The sequence below is a fragment of the Marmota monax genome, unplaced genomic scaffold, assembly GCF_021218885.2.
Source record: "Marmota monax isolate L192 unplaced genomic scaffold, Marmota_monax_Labrador192_F-V1.1 WCK01_AAM20220418_F8-fsc00022, whole genome shotgun sequence".
NCBI lineage: Eukaryota > Metazoa > Chordata > Mammalia > Rodentia > Sciuridae > Marmota > Marmota monax.
The window spans coordinates 8,280,277-8,299,006 of record NW_026695215.1 but is presented as its reverse complement, the minus strand read 5'-3'; the positions used below and the strand labels follow the sequence as shown (position 1 = coordinate 8,299,006).

Here is an 18,730-nt window from a genome sequence, read left to right as displayed (position 1 = left end):
TGACTCACAGGCTGTCATTCAAACATTCCTAGTACAATCAGAACGTTCAGCGATTTGGAGAAACATGCACAGTATATTGAATACTCACTAGCCTCATTTAAAATTTAAGTGATGTGGTTTGTATGTTAAAAACTTTCATCTGAAATGAATTGTCATGCAGGCAATAAGCTCTAGCATAAAACTCATAATACATATAAATTCTAAATGTTATCATAGTTTCTTAGGAATTCAAATTAGTACTTCCTTTCCCACCCAATCACTTTCCTTATGCCCCTTAAAGTGGAATCAGAAATGAAACAGTTTCTTTTGCTAAACTAGAGTTTCAAAAAAGTAAAAATGGAGTGGTTCCACATAAGAATGCTGGGGCTTTGTTCATGAATTAGAGAAAGCAGCTGTCCCACTGACCGGAATCCCACATGGGTGGAGACAGGAAGGCTGTGAGAGTCTCCACGAGCCACATTTCTAAGATGATGTCTCCTCCCCGTTAGCCAAGAAGCTGATCAGCTGAAATCAGCGATGAGTCCAGTGGAGCAATTCCCTAAGTTCTAAGTTGAGAGAATTTGGGAGTGTAAGAGCACAGGGGTTCATTTAAGTCCACGCCTCCTTCCCAGCTAGTTCTTGGATCCTTCTTCTCCTGGTCAGTCTCTGGATCCCTCCTCTCTCCGGGCTCCCCAGACAGCCTTCCACGACCCTTCATATTTCAACATAAGAAGAATTCCCACTAACACCAGCACATCCAAGGATAATTTTTAAAGCACATGAATTAGACTTGATCACATATCTTTCATCCCTACTTGTTTCTTCATTGGGGGTGGGGGAGACAGCAGTCAGGAATTTGGAATAGTGGGGGACATAAGGGACGTGGGACATCCATTGTGGCTGAGTGGCTGTGACTGTGATTTATAATCATTTGGGATTTCTAGAGTGAAGTTTTATTATAGCATGGTGTTCCATTATTAGATACCTGTCTTGATTAATTCCCAAGAAGCTAAAGTATGGGATTAACATATTGCTTTCACTGAAATTCATATTATAAGCTGAAAGGAACTTCTGGATTTTTCTTGATAAAGCTGGGATCTTTGGGTTTGTGGGTTACTTTCAACAGGGATGATTGGGAATGATGGAAGATTTAACCACCATCACCATGATGGCATATCCTTGCAGAATGCAGAAAGCTGGGGCCCTGTTTGCATTTTGCATTTTCTGTGAGAAAACACACATCAGACCACAGTGGCTGATGGAAGTGGACCCACTATTTACCACTTAGAAATATCCCAGAGCCATTCATTAAGTTTGAGGAGGTTGGATCTTAAATACTTAATTAGTATGCTATTAATAATTTTAATAAAATATGTTTTGGGTGGAGAGAAACAATCACTCAGGAATTAACAAAGGTAAAGAAAATCATCCACAGGGAAAGCATTTAGTAAGAGAAGTTGGACTGTCATTGCCAGGCAAGAATGTGGCATTCAGCTGGGCACAGTGGCACATGCCTGTAATCCCAGCAGCTCAGGAGGCTGAAGCAGGAGGATCACAAGTTCAAAGCCAGCCTCAGCAACTGCAAGGTACTAAGCAACTCAGTGAGATCCTGTCTCTAAATAAAATATAAAATATAAAATGTGGCTCAAGGGTCAAGTGCCCCTGAGTTCAATCCCTGGTACCAAAAAAAAAAAAAAAAGACTGTGTGGCATTCTCCTGTGCATCTGACATGGAATCAGTTCTAGACACTGTCCCCATGGTGCCAGGTGTTCTGCCATGCTCCTCTCTCTATGGCAGCCAGCATTACCAACATGGATGCAACTGCAGCTCAAAACTAATAAGCTTTGTAATCCATAGCTTATGGTGTTCAAGTAAGTTAAGTGTTAGGTACAAAGAACATTAGGGCAACATCAGCCCAGATGAAGGTGATGGACTCAACAGGCATGGGAATGCTTCTTCCTGTTCCAAACTCAAAATATTGGACCATGGCTCTGTTTGAGTTAAGACCACAGGACCAGAGAAGGACTAATACAGCGTACACAGCTAGATTAAGTTCTAATGATTTTAACCCAAAACCCACTTTCAATTGCTTTCAGTATGTGAGTCTAGGGTCCCTGACTTCTACACCCTGTGCACCCAAGCAGAAATTTCACAGGCTCCCAAGATGAATTCATAGTCCAAGATTACTAATCCCAGAGGAAGGCAAATTCCAAGAAAGTAGATCCAAAGATGTGACACATAGAATTTATATCTGAGGAGCTGCAAGTAATGGAGCAATTTGGTAGGGGCTCTTAGCAAACAGAAATTCCAAATATGTGAGGAGATGAAGGAAAATATACAGCCCATAAAACACCGAATGCTAAGAAATAAGGACAAATAGATTTCTAAAAGAAACAAGTAGAAACTTTACAAATTTCAGTGCCAATATCTGAGTCGATGAATTTGCAAATGGATGGCTTACTAACAGCATTACTGAGGGTTGGGGGGGGGGGGGACATAGGAAGAGAAACAGATGCTTTTTAAAATCTGAATTATAAAATAAATGCAATAAAGAAAATGGTTTTTGAACAGGATGGTTTATTGAGCTGTCCAACCCTGCAAGTCAGTGACTTATGAACACTGGCCTGCTCTTTTTGATATTTGAGAGAGAGACTTTGATAGAAGATGATTCGAAAATATAATTAGTTGGTCTTTCCATTCTCTCTTTATTATCATAAGAACCCATGTAGTGTTTTTTTTTCCTTTAGATTGCAAACTCATTAGAAAAGATGCTTATAATGAACAATTCAATTAGATTGGCTTTGGCTTGCCTAAAAGCACAAGAAGGGATTAATATTCTAATCAAAAGTCTCAGGGAAATAGTATTAGAATAAAAAAGAAAGACAGACAGAAAATCTTCTTTGTCAAGCTTGTGTTCGAGAACCCAGGAAACTGTCAAGGAATATAAAGCAACTCCTCCAAAAGCAAGCAGTGAGTGCATGGATGTGCTTTGGGCACGGTGAATGAGCTTCTGTGTTTGCTGCAGGCTGAAGGTTCCCACCCGACTCGTGGAAAATTTGCTCAGCTGTTTAAGATTATTTTTACCCATCCTTCAGAAGAATAGCAGCCTGGAATTTTTAGCCTTTTATTGCTAACATAAAGAACTTACCAGTGATAAACTTTTTTTACTCTCTCATGCTTTCTCTACCATTGGCTATTCTGAGTCAGTGCTTGCCTTGCATTTGAAAATAATAGTAAAGATTGGAATAAAACATGTATTAAACACTATTTGAAACATATTCCCAGTACTTTCACATTATCTCATTTAATTCCCACAATAATAATATGCAATAAGAATCACCATTCTAATCTGACAGATGAGGAAACTGAGGCTCACAGTGAAATGAAGTGACTTACCCAGAGCTACATGGGTTTGTAAATGGCACAGGATGATTCCATTAGGATCTCTTAACTCCGAATACATATTTTTCCCCTAGGGGCAAAAGATTGCTATGGAATTCATGTACACCCACAGAGCCTGGATAAAAGCTATAGCAAGATCTGGAATAGGACAAATAGGAAGAGGTCACTCCTTTGTGGATTTTTAAATCATGGTTAGATTTTAGTTTTTAACTGATACATTAAAATCGTACACATTCATGGGGTACCATGTGATGTTTCAGCATATGTTTCTGTGGTGTAATGCTGAGATCAGGTGAAATATATCCATCTCCCCAAAGATTTCTCTTTTTTTCTGACAAAAACATTCAGAATCCTTTTAGCTTTCTGAGATGAACGTGATCATTATCGAATCACCCCCACCGTGCAGCAGCACCCCGGAACTGCTCTCTCCTACCTGACTGTAACTTGGTACCACTGACTCCTGTGTTTTCGTCAGTGTTCTGCCTGCTCACAGCCCTGTTAGGAAGAGAAGCAGGGGGTCTTTGTTTTCTGGGACTCACAATTGCAGTGTTCCTAACAAACCACATCTCCCTTCCTGCAGCTCTCACCAAAACAGCATCCTTTCAGCTTCAAGTGGGAATGAGCCCCACGCCTTGCCACTCACTTGTCCCCAATCTCAGACAGCTACCAATCTCAGCAGTTCCACTTTTCCCTCTTTCCTGAGGACTGGTTCCTCTGGGGAAGCTCATCAGTGGCAGCAGTGCACACTGCAGACCGGCCCATGTCACCTTCCCATCCAGAAAGTCCCAGGGCATGCTCACACCCAACAGTACCAGGAGGGTGACGCGAGATTTGTACATTTCAAAAGCAGTTTCCCTAGGTGACACTGCAGACATTGCTGTGGAGGTGAAAGTTCAAGAAGTGATAGTCTCGACTCCATCTGAACAGCTGGTTGGTTGCTTTTCAGTCATCACCTCACTTCAACTCTCTATATGCTCTCCAGAGTCAAAGTGCTCTCTCAATTCCTTTCCCCTTCCCACCAAGCTGGACAGAGCATCCCACATGCCTCGGGTATGGTGTAGCGTTCAACACTGGAGAGAGGAAGTGTCTTTAAGGCTTCTGTCCCCCCAGCCAGACTTGAACACTGCCAAGGAGGAGAAGGACTGTGACTTGATTCATTTTGCATCCTGGACACCCACACATAGTAGGTGTTCAGTGACTGTATGATGAATGGTCAATGCCTGCTGAATGCACTAATTACATTTGTGCTCTCTTGGTTTTGCTCTAGTGACAACCCCTAAAATTCCTCTCTCCCTTTCCTGCACTCTCAGATAGGAGAAAATGTATTTCCTTATTAGTTAGGGAATCTTGGTCATTCTACAAATTCTTATGTAAAATGTCCTTCTAATTAGTATATTCAGTTCTACGGGCAGAGTACCTCAAGTGATATGTTCATTACAATGATAAATACATCACTGAAGTTTCAGAGTAGACTCCAACACGTGACGTAGTGGTGAGTATGAATTAGCATGGACTGTGGAAGACACTCAGCCCCGCTTGGGAAGAAGCTGGAATCCAAAAACTCTGCTTTTAAATTTTAAATTTTAAATTGGTTCTCAAATGCAAACTTGATCCCTTCCTATTCCATTATATGTTTCAGGCTAGGCAATAAAATTTTATGTCCTCCAAATATAATGGATGCAATCTGATTTATGTCCCTCAAAGTAGGGTCAAAAGAGGAAACAGAGGGGAGAATGTCCTCCTTGCTCTAGAAGCTCAGGTACCCAGTGGACTCTCACGCAACGCATCCCATATATTCTGTATTTGGGGGGGGGTGCCTTTATGTCCAAGCTGAGCCAAATATTTACCTCTGACCATATTTGCAGTTCAGCCAGGCCCTTTTCAACCTTTGACACTCTTTAATATTTCTAATCCCCCCTCCCCAGGCAAAACCCAGCTGGTCACAACTAGATGTTAAGAGAAAAGCAAATCGTTAAAATTAATCCCTATTGAGGCATAAATGACTATTAGCCCACAAGCCTTTGGTGAAGTAATTAACTCTTAATAAAGAATAATTATCCAAGGAAATTATACTTCTAAGTTGGCATGAATTCAATAACTATATTGAAAGGAATGGAAAGAAAAGCAAGTAAGGAAGAACTAGTCATACCTCCTAAAAGCCTGGTTGGCTTCTATGAAATTATTCCTTCTTTGTATCTTCTGTTTCCTCCACATGGTGCCAAGGGTCTTTTGAAAGTTTGTTTTTGTTTGCTTGTCCCTCATGAGGCTCAGGTTGACACCGGGTGCTTTCTGCGATACTATGAGGAGCAGTATGTAAACTGGCTTCAGAAGCCCCGTAGAAACTGTTCTCCTCACTCTGTGCTCACAGCATCAAGTTTCAGCTAGTCACTCATTCCGTTTCCATGGTTCCTTTATCATCTACTCCTGGAATATACCAGAACCTGCAGTAGTAGACAGGATGATTCAAGCAGGGCCCTCTCCCACAGCTGACCAACCACTGGGAAGACAGAGATGTCAGGATGACTCAAGTGTCCCACCTGTATTCCAAAGTTCCAAAGAAACTTGGAAATGTTGGGAAGGCTGCATGTGATGTGATGAGGGGTTGATAGTGCTAGAGTGTGGCTGCTAATGAGTGAAAGGAGACAAAAAGAAAGATTTAGGTTGAACAAAGCCAAGTGCAAAAGAAAAAATTTTGAGGACATAGAACCAAATAGTTGGAGAGAACTTCACCTATTGAGGGAAGGTAAAAGGCTACTTGGGAACTCTTCTTCTCATGCATTATCTCTTTTGTTATTTGTTGTTATTTTTCCCATGGAACTTGAACATTTTCTTTGCATACATTGAAGAAAGGCAGAGGTACAAAATGATTTTTTTGAGGTATCATATTACAAAATAAAAAGGGGTGTCTATTAGTCAGTGTTCCAGATAATGATACTTCTCAGGCTTCAAATCATGCATTATTTCTTAAAAGCCAGCAACTGGGTCTTATCCTTTGCCTCACTCCTTTGTACCAGGATGAACACTCCCCTTAGAATGTGTGTCCAGCTTTTCTGGAAGCCAAGCACAGCCATGCTAGGCAGAACATGGGTGTCTTGATCTTGTTCCTCTTCTTCCCCAGGGCACGTTGCTATGGGGGATGCACAGCCACTCACATCTAGGGATCTGCTCCAGGTTTAGACATAGGATCTATGTGCCAGCACCACCAGCCTGCCTGCTTGTCCTTACCTGTGTCCAGTGCTGCCCTTCCCCTCAGAGCTCACCTGTAGCACACCCTGTGAGGTCACTTTCAGCCTCTTTGGCAGGACTTTCTGGTGGTTTAACACAGAAAGTGTTAGCATGGTGCTCCTCCCAAGAATCTGACTCTTCCTAAGATCTTACAGAACTGCTGCCATCTCTAGCTCCAGAAACAGCCATCAGGGATGAATGTGGGAAGATTCAGGATGTTTTGGAAGATCTAAGTTGGAAATTACAGAATAAGTAGTTATAGCCAGTAACAGCCTATAAAACCAGGAAAAAAATGCTCTTCCCAAGAGCTGAGCCCTCCCTCCAACCTCTCTTCAATATATTCTCACAATGACCAGTTTCTCAGTAACTTAAAAGCAGATATTCTGACCACTTAAGGGAAATTTTTATATCTAAGTAAAGATTGTGAGATGAAATACATGGTTTGAAGAATATGATACAGCTGTGCCATACTTCTGGGGTTAAAGATAAGTTAATTAGCCTTACTTACCTCAGGAGAAACTTTCAAGTTGTTCTGAATAACTAGATTAATTCAGCAGTGTTTTCTAATATTTAGATTGTTTTCAGTTCACTTAGAAGCTAGGACTTACTTGTAGGAAAAATATTAAAAGCAAAATCTTTAGGCAGTTTTAGTCACATTGGACTCTCACTTCCATATCTCTGGAGGATGCTTATGAATTCCTGCAAAAGCAGAATATTCTACAGTTAAAGATGCAATCCTAGACTTTTATCAGTTCACAGTCTTTCTTCAGGAAAATGTGATTTAACATGTATTATAAGACTCAGGTTGAGTATGATTGAAAAATAAAACTGCTGACAATGAGAAGTTAAAATATTTCCCATTGTTATTTCTGTTTTTTTTCCAGGAGCATTTGATATAGCATCTGACACTGTTTCAACTCAAGAAATCAAAATGAACCTCAACTCTTCCATAGATGATGGTATTAAAAGAATCCAAGACGACTGCCCCAAAGCTGGCAGGCACAATTACATATTTATCATGATTCCTACTCTATACAGCATCATCTTCGTGGTGGGAATATTTGGAAACAGCTTGGTGGTGATCGTCATTTACTTTTACATGAAAATGAAGACCGTGGCCAGTGTTTTCCTTTTGAATTTAGCGTTGGCTGACCTCTGCTTTTTGCTGACATTGCCGCTGTGGGCTGTCTACACTGCTATGGAATACCGCTGGCCCTTTGGCAACTACCTGTGTAAGATTGCTTCGGCCAGCGTCAGTTTCAACCTCTATGCCAGTGTGTTTCTGCTCACGTGTCTCAGTATCGACCGCTACCTGGCCATCGTCCACCCCATGAAATCTCGCCTCCGACGCACAATGCTTGTGGCCAAAGTCACCTGCATCATTATATGGCTGCTGGCCGGCTTGGCCAGTTTGCCATCTGTCATCCACAGAAATGTCTTTTTCATCGAGAACACCAATGTCACGGTTTGTGCTTTCCATTATGAGGCCAACAACTCAATTGTCCCCGTCGGGATGGGCCTGACCAAAAACGTCCTGGGTTTCATCTTTCCTTTTCTGATTATTCTGACAAGTTACACTCTTATTTGGAAGGCCCTCAAGAAGGCTTATGCCATCCAGAAGAACAAGCCGAGAAATGATGATATCTTTAAGATAATTATGGCAATTGTGCTTTTCTTTTTCTTCTCCTGGGTTCCCCACCAAATATTCACCTTCCTGGATGTGTTGATTCAGCTGGGCGTCATACGCAACTGTAAAATCTCAGATATTGTGGACACAGCCATGCCCATCACCATTTGCATTGCTTATTTTAACAATTGCCTCAATCCTCTTTTCTATGGCTTTCTGGGGAAAAAATTTAAAAAATATTTTCTCCAACTTCTGAAATACATTCCCCCAAAACCCAAGACCCACTCAAATCTATCAACAAAAATGAGCACGCTCTCCTACCGCCACTCCGATAATTTAAGCTCCTCCACCAAGAAGTCAGCGCCACCGCCTTTTGAGATCGAGTGACAAGTCTGTGAAGCAGTCTCGTGAAAGGAAGAGCCAGGGAAACATTCCTCTATAGCACTTCACTACCGAATGAGCACTCGCTACTTTTCCGAATGTAAGCAGATAGCTGATTAAGTGCACTGATGCTCCTTTTCTAAAGCTCTGAACAAAAGCTTTTCTTTCCCTTTGCCACAAAATGAAGCAAAGCCACGCTTTTCCATGGTTTGCATTAAACAGATCACCGATGCTCCCAGAACAATATCACAAACTGGATGGATGTGTTAATTAGGAAAATTTTACCGGCAGAAATGCAGTCTCCCATCTCCTCTTGTTCTGTCATTTTTTCCATATAAAGGTACTTAGAATATGTTCAACCTTCAGAAGAGCAACAGAAGATCCCTGGGAGTTCAAGGTTGCTCTGCTCAGTTTCTGCAGGGCAGTGAAGCTTTGGTGCCTGTTTAGCCATTAGCAACGGTGGTCACTCCTTCCTGCTACTACGCATTTGGAACAAGGATTAGCTAAGCAGTAGTTATCAAGTTTCAGAACCTTTCGTGAAATTCAGTCAGTGTCTTAGAGATCCACACTACCAAAACTGTGCCAGCAAGATGGCTTAGTTGTACAATATTGTCACTTAAGTCATTGCATAAAAGTTAAAACTACTTGTAAATCTGTTATCCAGATCCCTGGTGGCTCTGTCTTCCTAGTCCTGTTAGTTCTATTTCATATCTGAGAAATGTGTATAGTTTATGGTTAAAAGATTATATGTCATAAAGTATGCCTTACTGTTTTTTTAAAAAGTATATATTCTACATATATATGTACATCTCTAAACTGCTGTTATTTGATTAAAAGCTGGAAAAGTTATATTTACCTTGAAATAAAATAATTTTATTGTAATGTATCTAGTGTTCACTACTTAAAAGAGATGCTTATTTATTTTTAAAATAGGGTAAATGTGGATAAGAATGATTGTATTTTCACTTAAAGTTTCACTCAACTGATAGCTTAATTCCGCTAGGTATCAATTTTTGTATCCCACCATTGAAAAGACAAAGAAAGTTTTTCCCCTTACTGAACAACATGGAATAAACACATTGTGTTGAAATTTAGTTTTCCATACAATAGCAAAAATAATTCTTATTCCTTATAAAATTTAAATAATGCATTATTTAGGGCTGGGGATATAGCTCAATTGGTAAAGTGCCTGCCTTGCATGCACAAGGCCCTGAGGCCCTGAGTTCAATCCCCAGCCCTAAACACACAAAATAATAATAATATATAATTTTATTCATAAATTTTAAGTGGGATTTTTCTAATTACATGCCGCAGTCTGGCTGGGCACAAATCACGAGCCACTGAAGCAGGAACAAACTTTATTTCTGAACTCCACCAGCACACTCCACACACGTTCCCCCGGGAACTCTCTCGAATGCCACGCGGCTTCTCCAGGAACCACCAACCAGAAATCCCTCCTCTGGCACTTCCCCAACCAATGGGAACTCTCCGGGAATCCCCGAGAACTCCAAAGTAGCAGGCCGAGGCTACTTAGCATAACCATTATCATCTCAATGGCTTTCTGGCATTACCTCTCAACCACTCGTTCTGGCAAAAATGCCATGCTTCATTCAACTCGGCTATGGCTCTCAGCAATTACATACGTGATCATTGTGGGAAATTTAGAAGACAGAAAAGCATAAAAAAAAAGTCATCTTTAGTTTCCCAACTCAAAAATGATCATTTTAATGTTTTTGCCTACTTCCTTCTACTTTTTTTTTGTGTTCATACACATATACATATATAAATTATGACACTGGAGTCATAATGCATACAGAATTTTGTATACAAATTTTTTTTTGGATTAACATGATAGCATGGTAGTTTCCTAACCCATTAAATATTTGCTAAAACACTTTAGTATTTTCACAATGTTACAAAATACAGACACACCCTGATGTAGTTAGCTAGTCACCAAATTGGAACATTTAGCTTTTTTCAGTCTATTTTTCAGTGTCATAAATCACACTGAGATGAGCCCTTGAGCGATGAATCTGATAATTCCTCACCCTCCTCCACGTGGCCCAACTGAGTAGACACTCTGAACATTTTCATATTCTTTAATACACATTGCCAAATATTTCCCAGAAACTTGCAATAATTTATAATGCCACCAACTGTGTGTGAACAAATCTCACCACAGCTTCAGCACCATGGGGTGTTCGCTAAGTTTAAGCAAAAACAAGAAATTTACTGGAAGGATCCAGGTGTGGGCCACAAGGGCGGGGATGGAACTGGGCCTGAAGAAGCCCTGGTCACATAAGGTTGCCATGGGTGGCTGCTGCCTTCTCCACCTGTCTCTCTGTTCCTGTGTGGCCCATGGGGTCAGGGGTGGGGGTAGGCTGGTGTTCTCATTCTATTCTATAAAATGTAGCCAAAGGATTCAGGTGACCACAAAACAGCTGGCGGAGGCCAAGGGTGAGGAGGTCATTCAGAAAGGCCTATTATTTTTTAATTTCACTAACATATGCCTGCCACTCATTCCAAGTTTTCTTTATTTTCATAAAGAGATTAACTCCAAAATTTAAATTTCAGCTCATCCCAAATTATACTATAAACTTGTCCTATTTGAAATCCCTTCAGGTCAGCTTCTTAACAGTTTACCCTTTTTTCAATAATTATTTGAATCCAAGGGGGTGCAAGTACTTTAAACTTGCTGAACCATTTGATAGGTTATAGCTGAAGCGATTTCTGAAAGGTAGTTGTATTCAGATATCCTCCAGCTCATGTATTTAGTAACTGATATGAATTTCACATTGCATATCTCATTTTTGTTTTAATTTCATCAAATTATATTGTCATTTTACCCCCATCTCTTTTTGTGAAATATTTATAACCTTGAGGATTATTCTTGCTTTTTGTAATACCACTTAACATTGAAGTTGAGATTCACTTACCAAACTGTCAGGAGAGGATGACATGATTCATTCTTCATGAACATGTGTAGAGTTTAGGTACAGTCTTTATTTGTGGAATATTCTTCAAGTTTATGCAGAAAAGGCTATGTTCCATAAAGATCTAGATAGATGCCCAGCAGAATTCAAGTGGTATATCCTAAATTTTATTCCCTCATGAAGAAATCCATCTTTTCAGTCAATAGAATCATTCATAGGTTCAATCACTTTTATATGGTTTCCTACTTTGTGCTGGGGGAGTAGAGTTGTGTCACACATAGCATATAACGTGTGCAAGGCCTTTCAATCAGCTGCAGCAGGCAACATGAAAGAGAGCCAAGTGACAAGTACTTGATTGCCAAGCTAAGGAAAGACTGGCAGAGTTTGATAACACAGATTTTCAGTTTCATTACTCTGCATATTGCTGTAGTTTTTCTCCAGCAGATACATGCCAAACTGGAGATCCAGAGAAGAGAAAACCAATTTAAGGAGGTCATAAAAGTGGTAAATGAAAGAAAATAACCACCCTGAGATATTTGGAGATGAGATTCCCTAAGGTAGAAAAAAGGTAAATCAGGAGAAAGTGAGACAGAGAGACTGAGGAGTGGACAGGAGGTCTCCCAGGGTTCAGACCACGTGGGAGAGCTGCAGGGCCCTGGGGCCATGTTAGGTCTGAACCCAAACCAACCAGAGGTTGCATTAGCAGCTATGTCTCCCATGCATGGAAGAAGCAATCTGCATTGAGAGGGAAGTGAACAGAAAAGGCAGAAGAGCCCTAGTGATGCTTGATTTACTGATGCCCTTCTGTATCCCTGACCACCCCGTACTTTGGACCCAACCTCCACATCTTTAACTGAGGGATCCACAGCTAAGATCTACAGGCATTTCTTTCTGCTTATGATTGATAAGAATTCACATTTTCTAGTGTGCAGCACATCATTCAGTGGCCATGCAGGAGGAGTTATGTTGTCTAAGTCCCAAAACTTCTCCATCTCTACCCAAATAAGAGTCAGGAGGACTACTCCTCTTTCGTAGGTCTCCTTGTAAAAGAGTGAAAGCCAGGATATCTCACAGTATGTGTGTTACAGGGGAAGGGGTGTAATGATGTAGAAGGACAGATACCCAATTGGGACTGAAATTACCACAATACCTACTAGTATCTCCCCCTTAGTGAAATACTGTTCTGTTGCCTGCATATTATAGTAAAAATGATTTAGACTATGAAGTCATAAAATAAAGGAAATGAGTACCACACACCTTGCTGCCTGGACCCTCCTCACTAGACAGGGTTCTGGGAGTTCTCTGGATCTCATAGAACCAGCAAGCATAGCATTCTACCTTGCCAAATTCAATGGAAAAAGACATCCATTCATTAAGCCAAACCACCTTGCTTAGGAAATGATACAACTGAGGTTAAAACAATTTCCATAATCAAAAAGAACCAGAACCAGAAATCCTGTTAGGGCTCCCTACCACCTTTTTTTCAAAAGACAGTAGCTTAAAATGAGACAATTTAGCTCTAATAATAGTTCATTCTAAATCATTCATACACAAGGAAGCATTGAATAAATAAGCCTCTAAGAGTTTAAAGACCTTAAGATTTACCCTCCAAGCAGTGTGATAAGAAAATATTTATCTATACACACAAGAGATATAAATTTGGTGAATAAATGATGTTAATTTCGAACTATTAAAAGCTAGTTTGCTATTGTGATTACTTTGCTTCAAGAATCTAAATGATGATGAGACATGTATACCCCGAGGCCTAGGTCCTGATTCTTTCCAAGTCCCATAGAGCTTATTTTGAAAAACTAAACAAGATGAAAAATAGAGATTTGGGCTGAACCTCCAAATGAATTGGGATATATCTCGTGGGACTTCTTTGCCATGCCTGATAAAGCTCTGCTATGCCATATGGGCACATACTGTTGCTAAAAGATAATTTTCCAGAAATAAACAAATAAGGTTCAATCCTCCAAATGGCAGATGGAAAGCAGGATGGTGTTAGGCAACAGGGAGAAGCAGTGTCAGAGGTCACCAGAGCAGAGCATCCCCCACACTGAGTACTGAGCAGACCTGCTGGGGGTCAGCCAGCTCTGAGTGACACAAGACCCCCAGTGGAGGTCCCATTCTGACCCATGGCCACTGCTGCTGCAGAGAAGCTTCTGAGCAGTACCCATGCACATGAAGCAGAGTGCATTAGCCAGAGGCTATGCAGGCTATTCTTTTACCACGCCACTGCAATTCTTTTTTTTTTTTAGTTGTTCAAAACATTACAAAGTTCTTGACATATCATATTTCATACATTTGATTCAAGCGGATTATGAACTCCCATTTTTACCCTATATACATATTACAGATTCACATCGGTTACACAGCCACTTTTTTACCTACTGCCATACTAGTGTATGTTGTATTCTGCTGCCTTTCCTATCCTCTACTATCCCCCCTCACCTCCCTTTCCCTCCCCTCCCCTCCTGCAATTCTTTTTTTCTTCACATAGTAAGTGGAAAATAGGGGGAAAGACTTTTCCACTGACATCAACTTACAGCTATTCCTTGAGTCGTCCTGTTCCACCTTCTCTAGGAAATGTCCCCATATTTCCACATGGGTGCTTACTTTTAGTGCAGTTGAGGATGGGTTTCCTATCAAAATTACCCACCCAAACCCAATTTTCTTTGAATTTATGATAGCTATCCTTCACCAAATTCCTACCATAGGACAGGCATAGAAGTCTCTGCCTATAGGCATTCTATTATTCAGTCCTCACAACAACCCGTCATGTCCATTCAGTTGTTATTCAATGAGACAAAAAGAAGCTTAGAAATTGTGCATAATCTGTTCAATAGAATGTGACTGGTATATGTTAAAAGTTGAAATTTGAACCCAGGAATTGTGTCTGTAGAATTTGTGCTCTTAATTGCTATTCTTTTTATTTTGATTTGTTATATATGACAACAAAATGCATTATAATTCATATTACACATATACAGCACAATTTTTCATATCTCTGGTTGTACACAAAGTATAATCACAGCCTTCGTGTGTTCTTACATGTACTTAGGGTAATGATGACCATCGCATTCCACCATCTTTCCAACCCCCATTCCCCCTCCCTTCCCCTCCCTCCCCTTTTCCTCTTTGCCCTATCTAGAGTTCATTCAACCCTCCCATCCCCCCACCACACACAGTATATTATGTATCAGCATCCTTAAATCAGAGAAATCATTCAGCATTTGGTGTTTTGGGATTGGCTAATTTCACTTAGCATTATATTCTCCCGCTTTATCCATTTACCTGCAAATGCCATGATAAATTATATTGCCATATTCCACACCCTCCCTGCCCCAGAAGTGGCATCATGAGTTATGAATCATGTCAGTACCCCCCAAAATATAGTTTGTACCTATCCATTTGAAATCAATATAATATCTAACTTTGTCTTAGGCCACATTTACTGGATTTCAAGCTAGGATTTCTATAGTCTTTGTCCTTGAAAACAGCTCACTAATGGAAAACACCAATTGACCTTATACACCATTGTACTGGATTTTACATTTGTTGTAATTTTATTTTGGATGAGTTCATATTGGGTCTAGCAAATAAGCAGGCTACAACTGTTCACTGTCACAGTAATTAGTTAAATGCTCTGGTCTTCTTTGCAGCCAAGAATTTTGGATAGCATTTACTAAATGAGAGCAGGAAGGAAATTCCTAAATTAATTTTCATGTCAAAATTTTACCTTCTTATAGCCCAATGAAATGATGTTCTTTTGAAAAATTATATTGAAGAAAGACAAATTATATTCTGAGCTTTCCTTTTAAGAGACACGGTTCAGATTTGGCAGTAGATTTAGCTGAAGAAGGGGAATAATGAAAACGTACGTGAGATTTATTTCAACTGTGTGCAGAGGCCTGGAGGATGGAGGTGGTTAGATCAGCTGCTGAGGCCTGAGGACAGTTCTAGCAGCATAATTGAGAACCTCCTCAAAGTGGATGCTGTTCAATACAGTACAGGTAAGAAGAGTTGCAACAGGCAGAACATGCTGTTTGGCTTTTTTTTTTTTTCATGGCTGTAAAACATGCAGAGAAGAGCACTGCACATAAAATATTTAAAGCAAGGCCTTCCAGCCGCAGGTTGAGGGAAGGACCACAACATGACTCAAGCTCAGCAGCCACGAAGAAGCATTGGCCAGCAGGGATGTGGCTTGGAGATGGGTGGAACAGCAATTCTCAACCGGAAGCAATTGTGCCTTCCCAGGGGGATTTGGCAATGTTTGGATGTGTTTGCTTGTCTCTGTTTAGAGGAGGATATACAGGCATGCCGTGGGTACAGGCCAAGGGATGCTGCTAACTATCCCACAATGCACAGAACAGTCCCACCCAACAAGACTGTCTGGTCCAAAATGTCAATCATGGCAAGGTTGAGAATCCCTAGGGTAGAGGAAGAAGGAAAGACAGACTTAAGCTACATGGATTAGCTGCAGTGTATTGCAGCAAATAATGAAATGTTGGTCCCTCAATTTTTATAACCCATAATGCACCTCCTCCTTCTCTTACCTGTCTCTGTTCTTTCACCTTCTCAAACTGTATTGCATGTAAACCCTGTCCACATAGCCTACTCTGTGGGAAAAATGGCAGAAAAACAAACAGTGTCATTCCTGGGGCTAAGTACGCAGATCTATTAAGCTTGTGCAGAGTGATAGATTACAAAGTCACTTGCAAATATTAGGGGAAAGGCAGCTGGCAGCATGACATAAAGCTCCATGGTTAAACCCCCACTCCCATAGGGGTCAAAAAAAAGAAGGTGCAGCTCCCAGTGAGCAGCTAATCCTCAGAGAAGACAAGATGCCAAGTGCAGAAAGGACACTTGAGCCTGTGGTGCTACTGCCAGCTCCACCAGGCACTTGGGCAGAATCTTAGCATCTACATGATTCTAGTGAAAACTTTTCTTGAACAAAATCAAAGGTGTGTTTTATTTTTACTTCCAATGCTTCCATAGGTGATTGGAGTGGCTTTCAGTGAAGAGCCCCTTAAAGCAGGGAGATACAAAACAAATCTGACCAAAGAACCACAGAAAGGGGAAGCACAATCACTGGCTGCTTGGGCGAAATAGTTGCTGTGATGGAGAAAAACATTGGATTCTGGGCTTCTTGTAGCTGGTAGGAAAAGATGGTGTCACTAAATTCATGACCCTTTTTATCAAAGCAAGAGCAGACCAGGGCCCCAGCAATGGGCTCAGCGCTGGAATTCCCTATGAACTTTCCCACATGGTATTGAGGATGGAGACAGAGAGTCACATAATGGATAATTTTAAGCACAATTTTTCATGTAGGCCAGATTCAGGTGTGGTTCTTTTGCAATATTCTTCTGTAAATGACAAGAACATGACACCAAGATGGAAGGACATCCAGTACCATGGCATGAGTCATCCAGCAGGGCACTTCACAGGGGTAATGATGTCATTATTTTGTGAGTGGGAACCTTTGAGTCCACTGAAACCTTAGATGAGATCTGCTCAGATTCCCTGAGAAAGCCCAAGATCTCTGATAATCATTGCAGAAGCCTGAGGAGCTGATGTTACTTTGATCTCTCCTAGTTTCAACCATCTGCCTTCTGTTCAGTTTAGAGATGACCTCATCCTTCCAAACAGGCTGAAGACACCCCTGTTCTATGTGACACAGACAGGGAACACCTCCATGTTGGACACACCTGCACACACACACAAACAGGCAGACATAGCACATGGCATGCTGTGTCATAAGAGACACCCTTGATTCAAAAAAATCTTGTGTCCTTCTGGACAATTCTCCTGGAGACTCCATGGAAGTACCAAACTGCACTCTCATCTCATACATCACCCTCTTTACCCACATTCTTCCTTAATCACCACTTCTCTTGGGGAAGCCAGATCCTATATCCAGTTTCTCACACAATGCATCCCAGCCTTTCATCCCAGGAGTAGTCCTTGTTGAATGTCAACCATGCAGAGATTCATTTTCTCCCCCAAGCAGACGTCAGGCTTTTTCCTTAGAGAAATTCTGCAGGAGACATTCCATACTGCTAAGGTAAAGAATTGTTCCCCTATCACTGACAAGTCATGCTTCCCAGATAGTAATGTCCATGGGCTGGGGATATAGCTCAGCTGGTAGAGTGCTTGCCTTGCATGCACAAGGGTCTGGGTTCAATTTCCAGCACCACCAAAAAAAAAAAAAAAAAACACTTCACCAAATAGTAATGTCCGGTCCTAATGGTGAGAAGCACAGAAGTTCCTCCATGGAGTAGAGAGCACCTTCATAATTTGATTTTTTTCAAAATTCATGCTTCATGAGCGCTCCTGATTTTCCTGCTAGTCTGATGTGTTGTTTCTGCTGTTCTCACTTGCCCTGGACCATCCAGTTCTTCCTGTGTCGCAGTGTCTGTGCTGTGTGGGCAGCCCCTTGTGAAGGCACACTCAGGGATCCATCCAGCAGATGCCTAAGTCCAGCCACTTTCTCACCTATTCCCTGTTATATTCATTTAACACATCATTGGGCTTACCTTTTATGAAGTTCTCATGTTCCACCGTTTTTGCAGAATTTTTACACATATTAAAACAATGCCTTTTTTTCAAAATGCAAATCATTATGTAGCTAATACATAGAAGTACCCGTTTTAATGAACGATTTTCTCCATTGACCTACACGTAAGCATGGAAATTATCAGTGTTATTAATATAACCTCATACTCTTTAAAATATTGGTAGCAGGTGGTTAATTTTACAGAAATTAGAGATTGATTTTTGCTCCCTTGAATACTATGTTCTTTCATAATTTTCTGATTATTAAGGGCCATATCTGGACCTTGGCAGGACAATTATACTAAGGTTGCAACTCCTTCCCTGTCTGTTTTTTTTTAACTGAAGTATATTAATACAAGAGAGAAAAACCAGAAACATTCATAAAGGGTGTTTTTATGATATCATTTGCATTCTGCCATTCTAAGAGCTCAGAATCCACTTTTTAAGTCAGGACCAAATGAAACCATCCTCTGAATACTTTTTCCAGAAAGTAAAAATGTTGTCTTATAAGTTACAACTTACTTCAGGTAAAATCTGCAGTTTTTCTATCTGAGCCCAGCACCATGGAATCTGGTGAGTCTATTAAAGATTCCAGAATATCGCTACCAGAAAATTCAGAATAAGT

The 18,730-nt window shown here is 40.7% G+C and overlaps 1 protein-coding gene across 4 annotated transcripts in view; it reads left to right on the top strand.

The window, feature by feature from the left end:
• Agtr1 (angiotensin II receptor type 1) overlaps positions 1-9,500 on the top strand; it is a 42,912-nt gene extending 33,412 nt beyond the window's left edge. For all 4 annotated transcript variants that reach the window (XM_046431898.2, XM_046431901.2, XM_046431902.2 and 1 more), the window contains one exon: positions 7,491-9,500. In XM_046431898.2, coding sequence (XP_046287854.1) covers positions 7,538-8,620 — 1,083 coding nt within the window. In that variant the 5' untranslated portion in view covers positions 7,491-7,537 and the 3' untranslated portion in view covers positions 8,621-9,500. The remainder of the gene's footprint in view (positions 1-7,490) is intronic.
• The last annotated feature ends 9,230 nt before the right edge of the window (positions 9,501-18,730 follow it).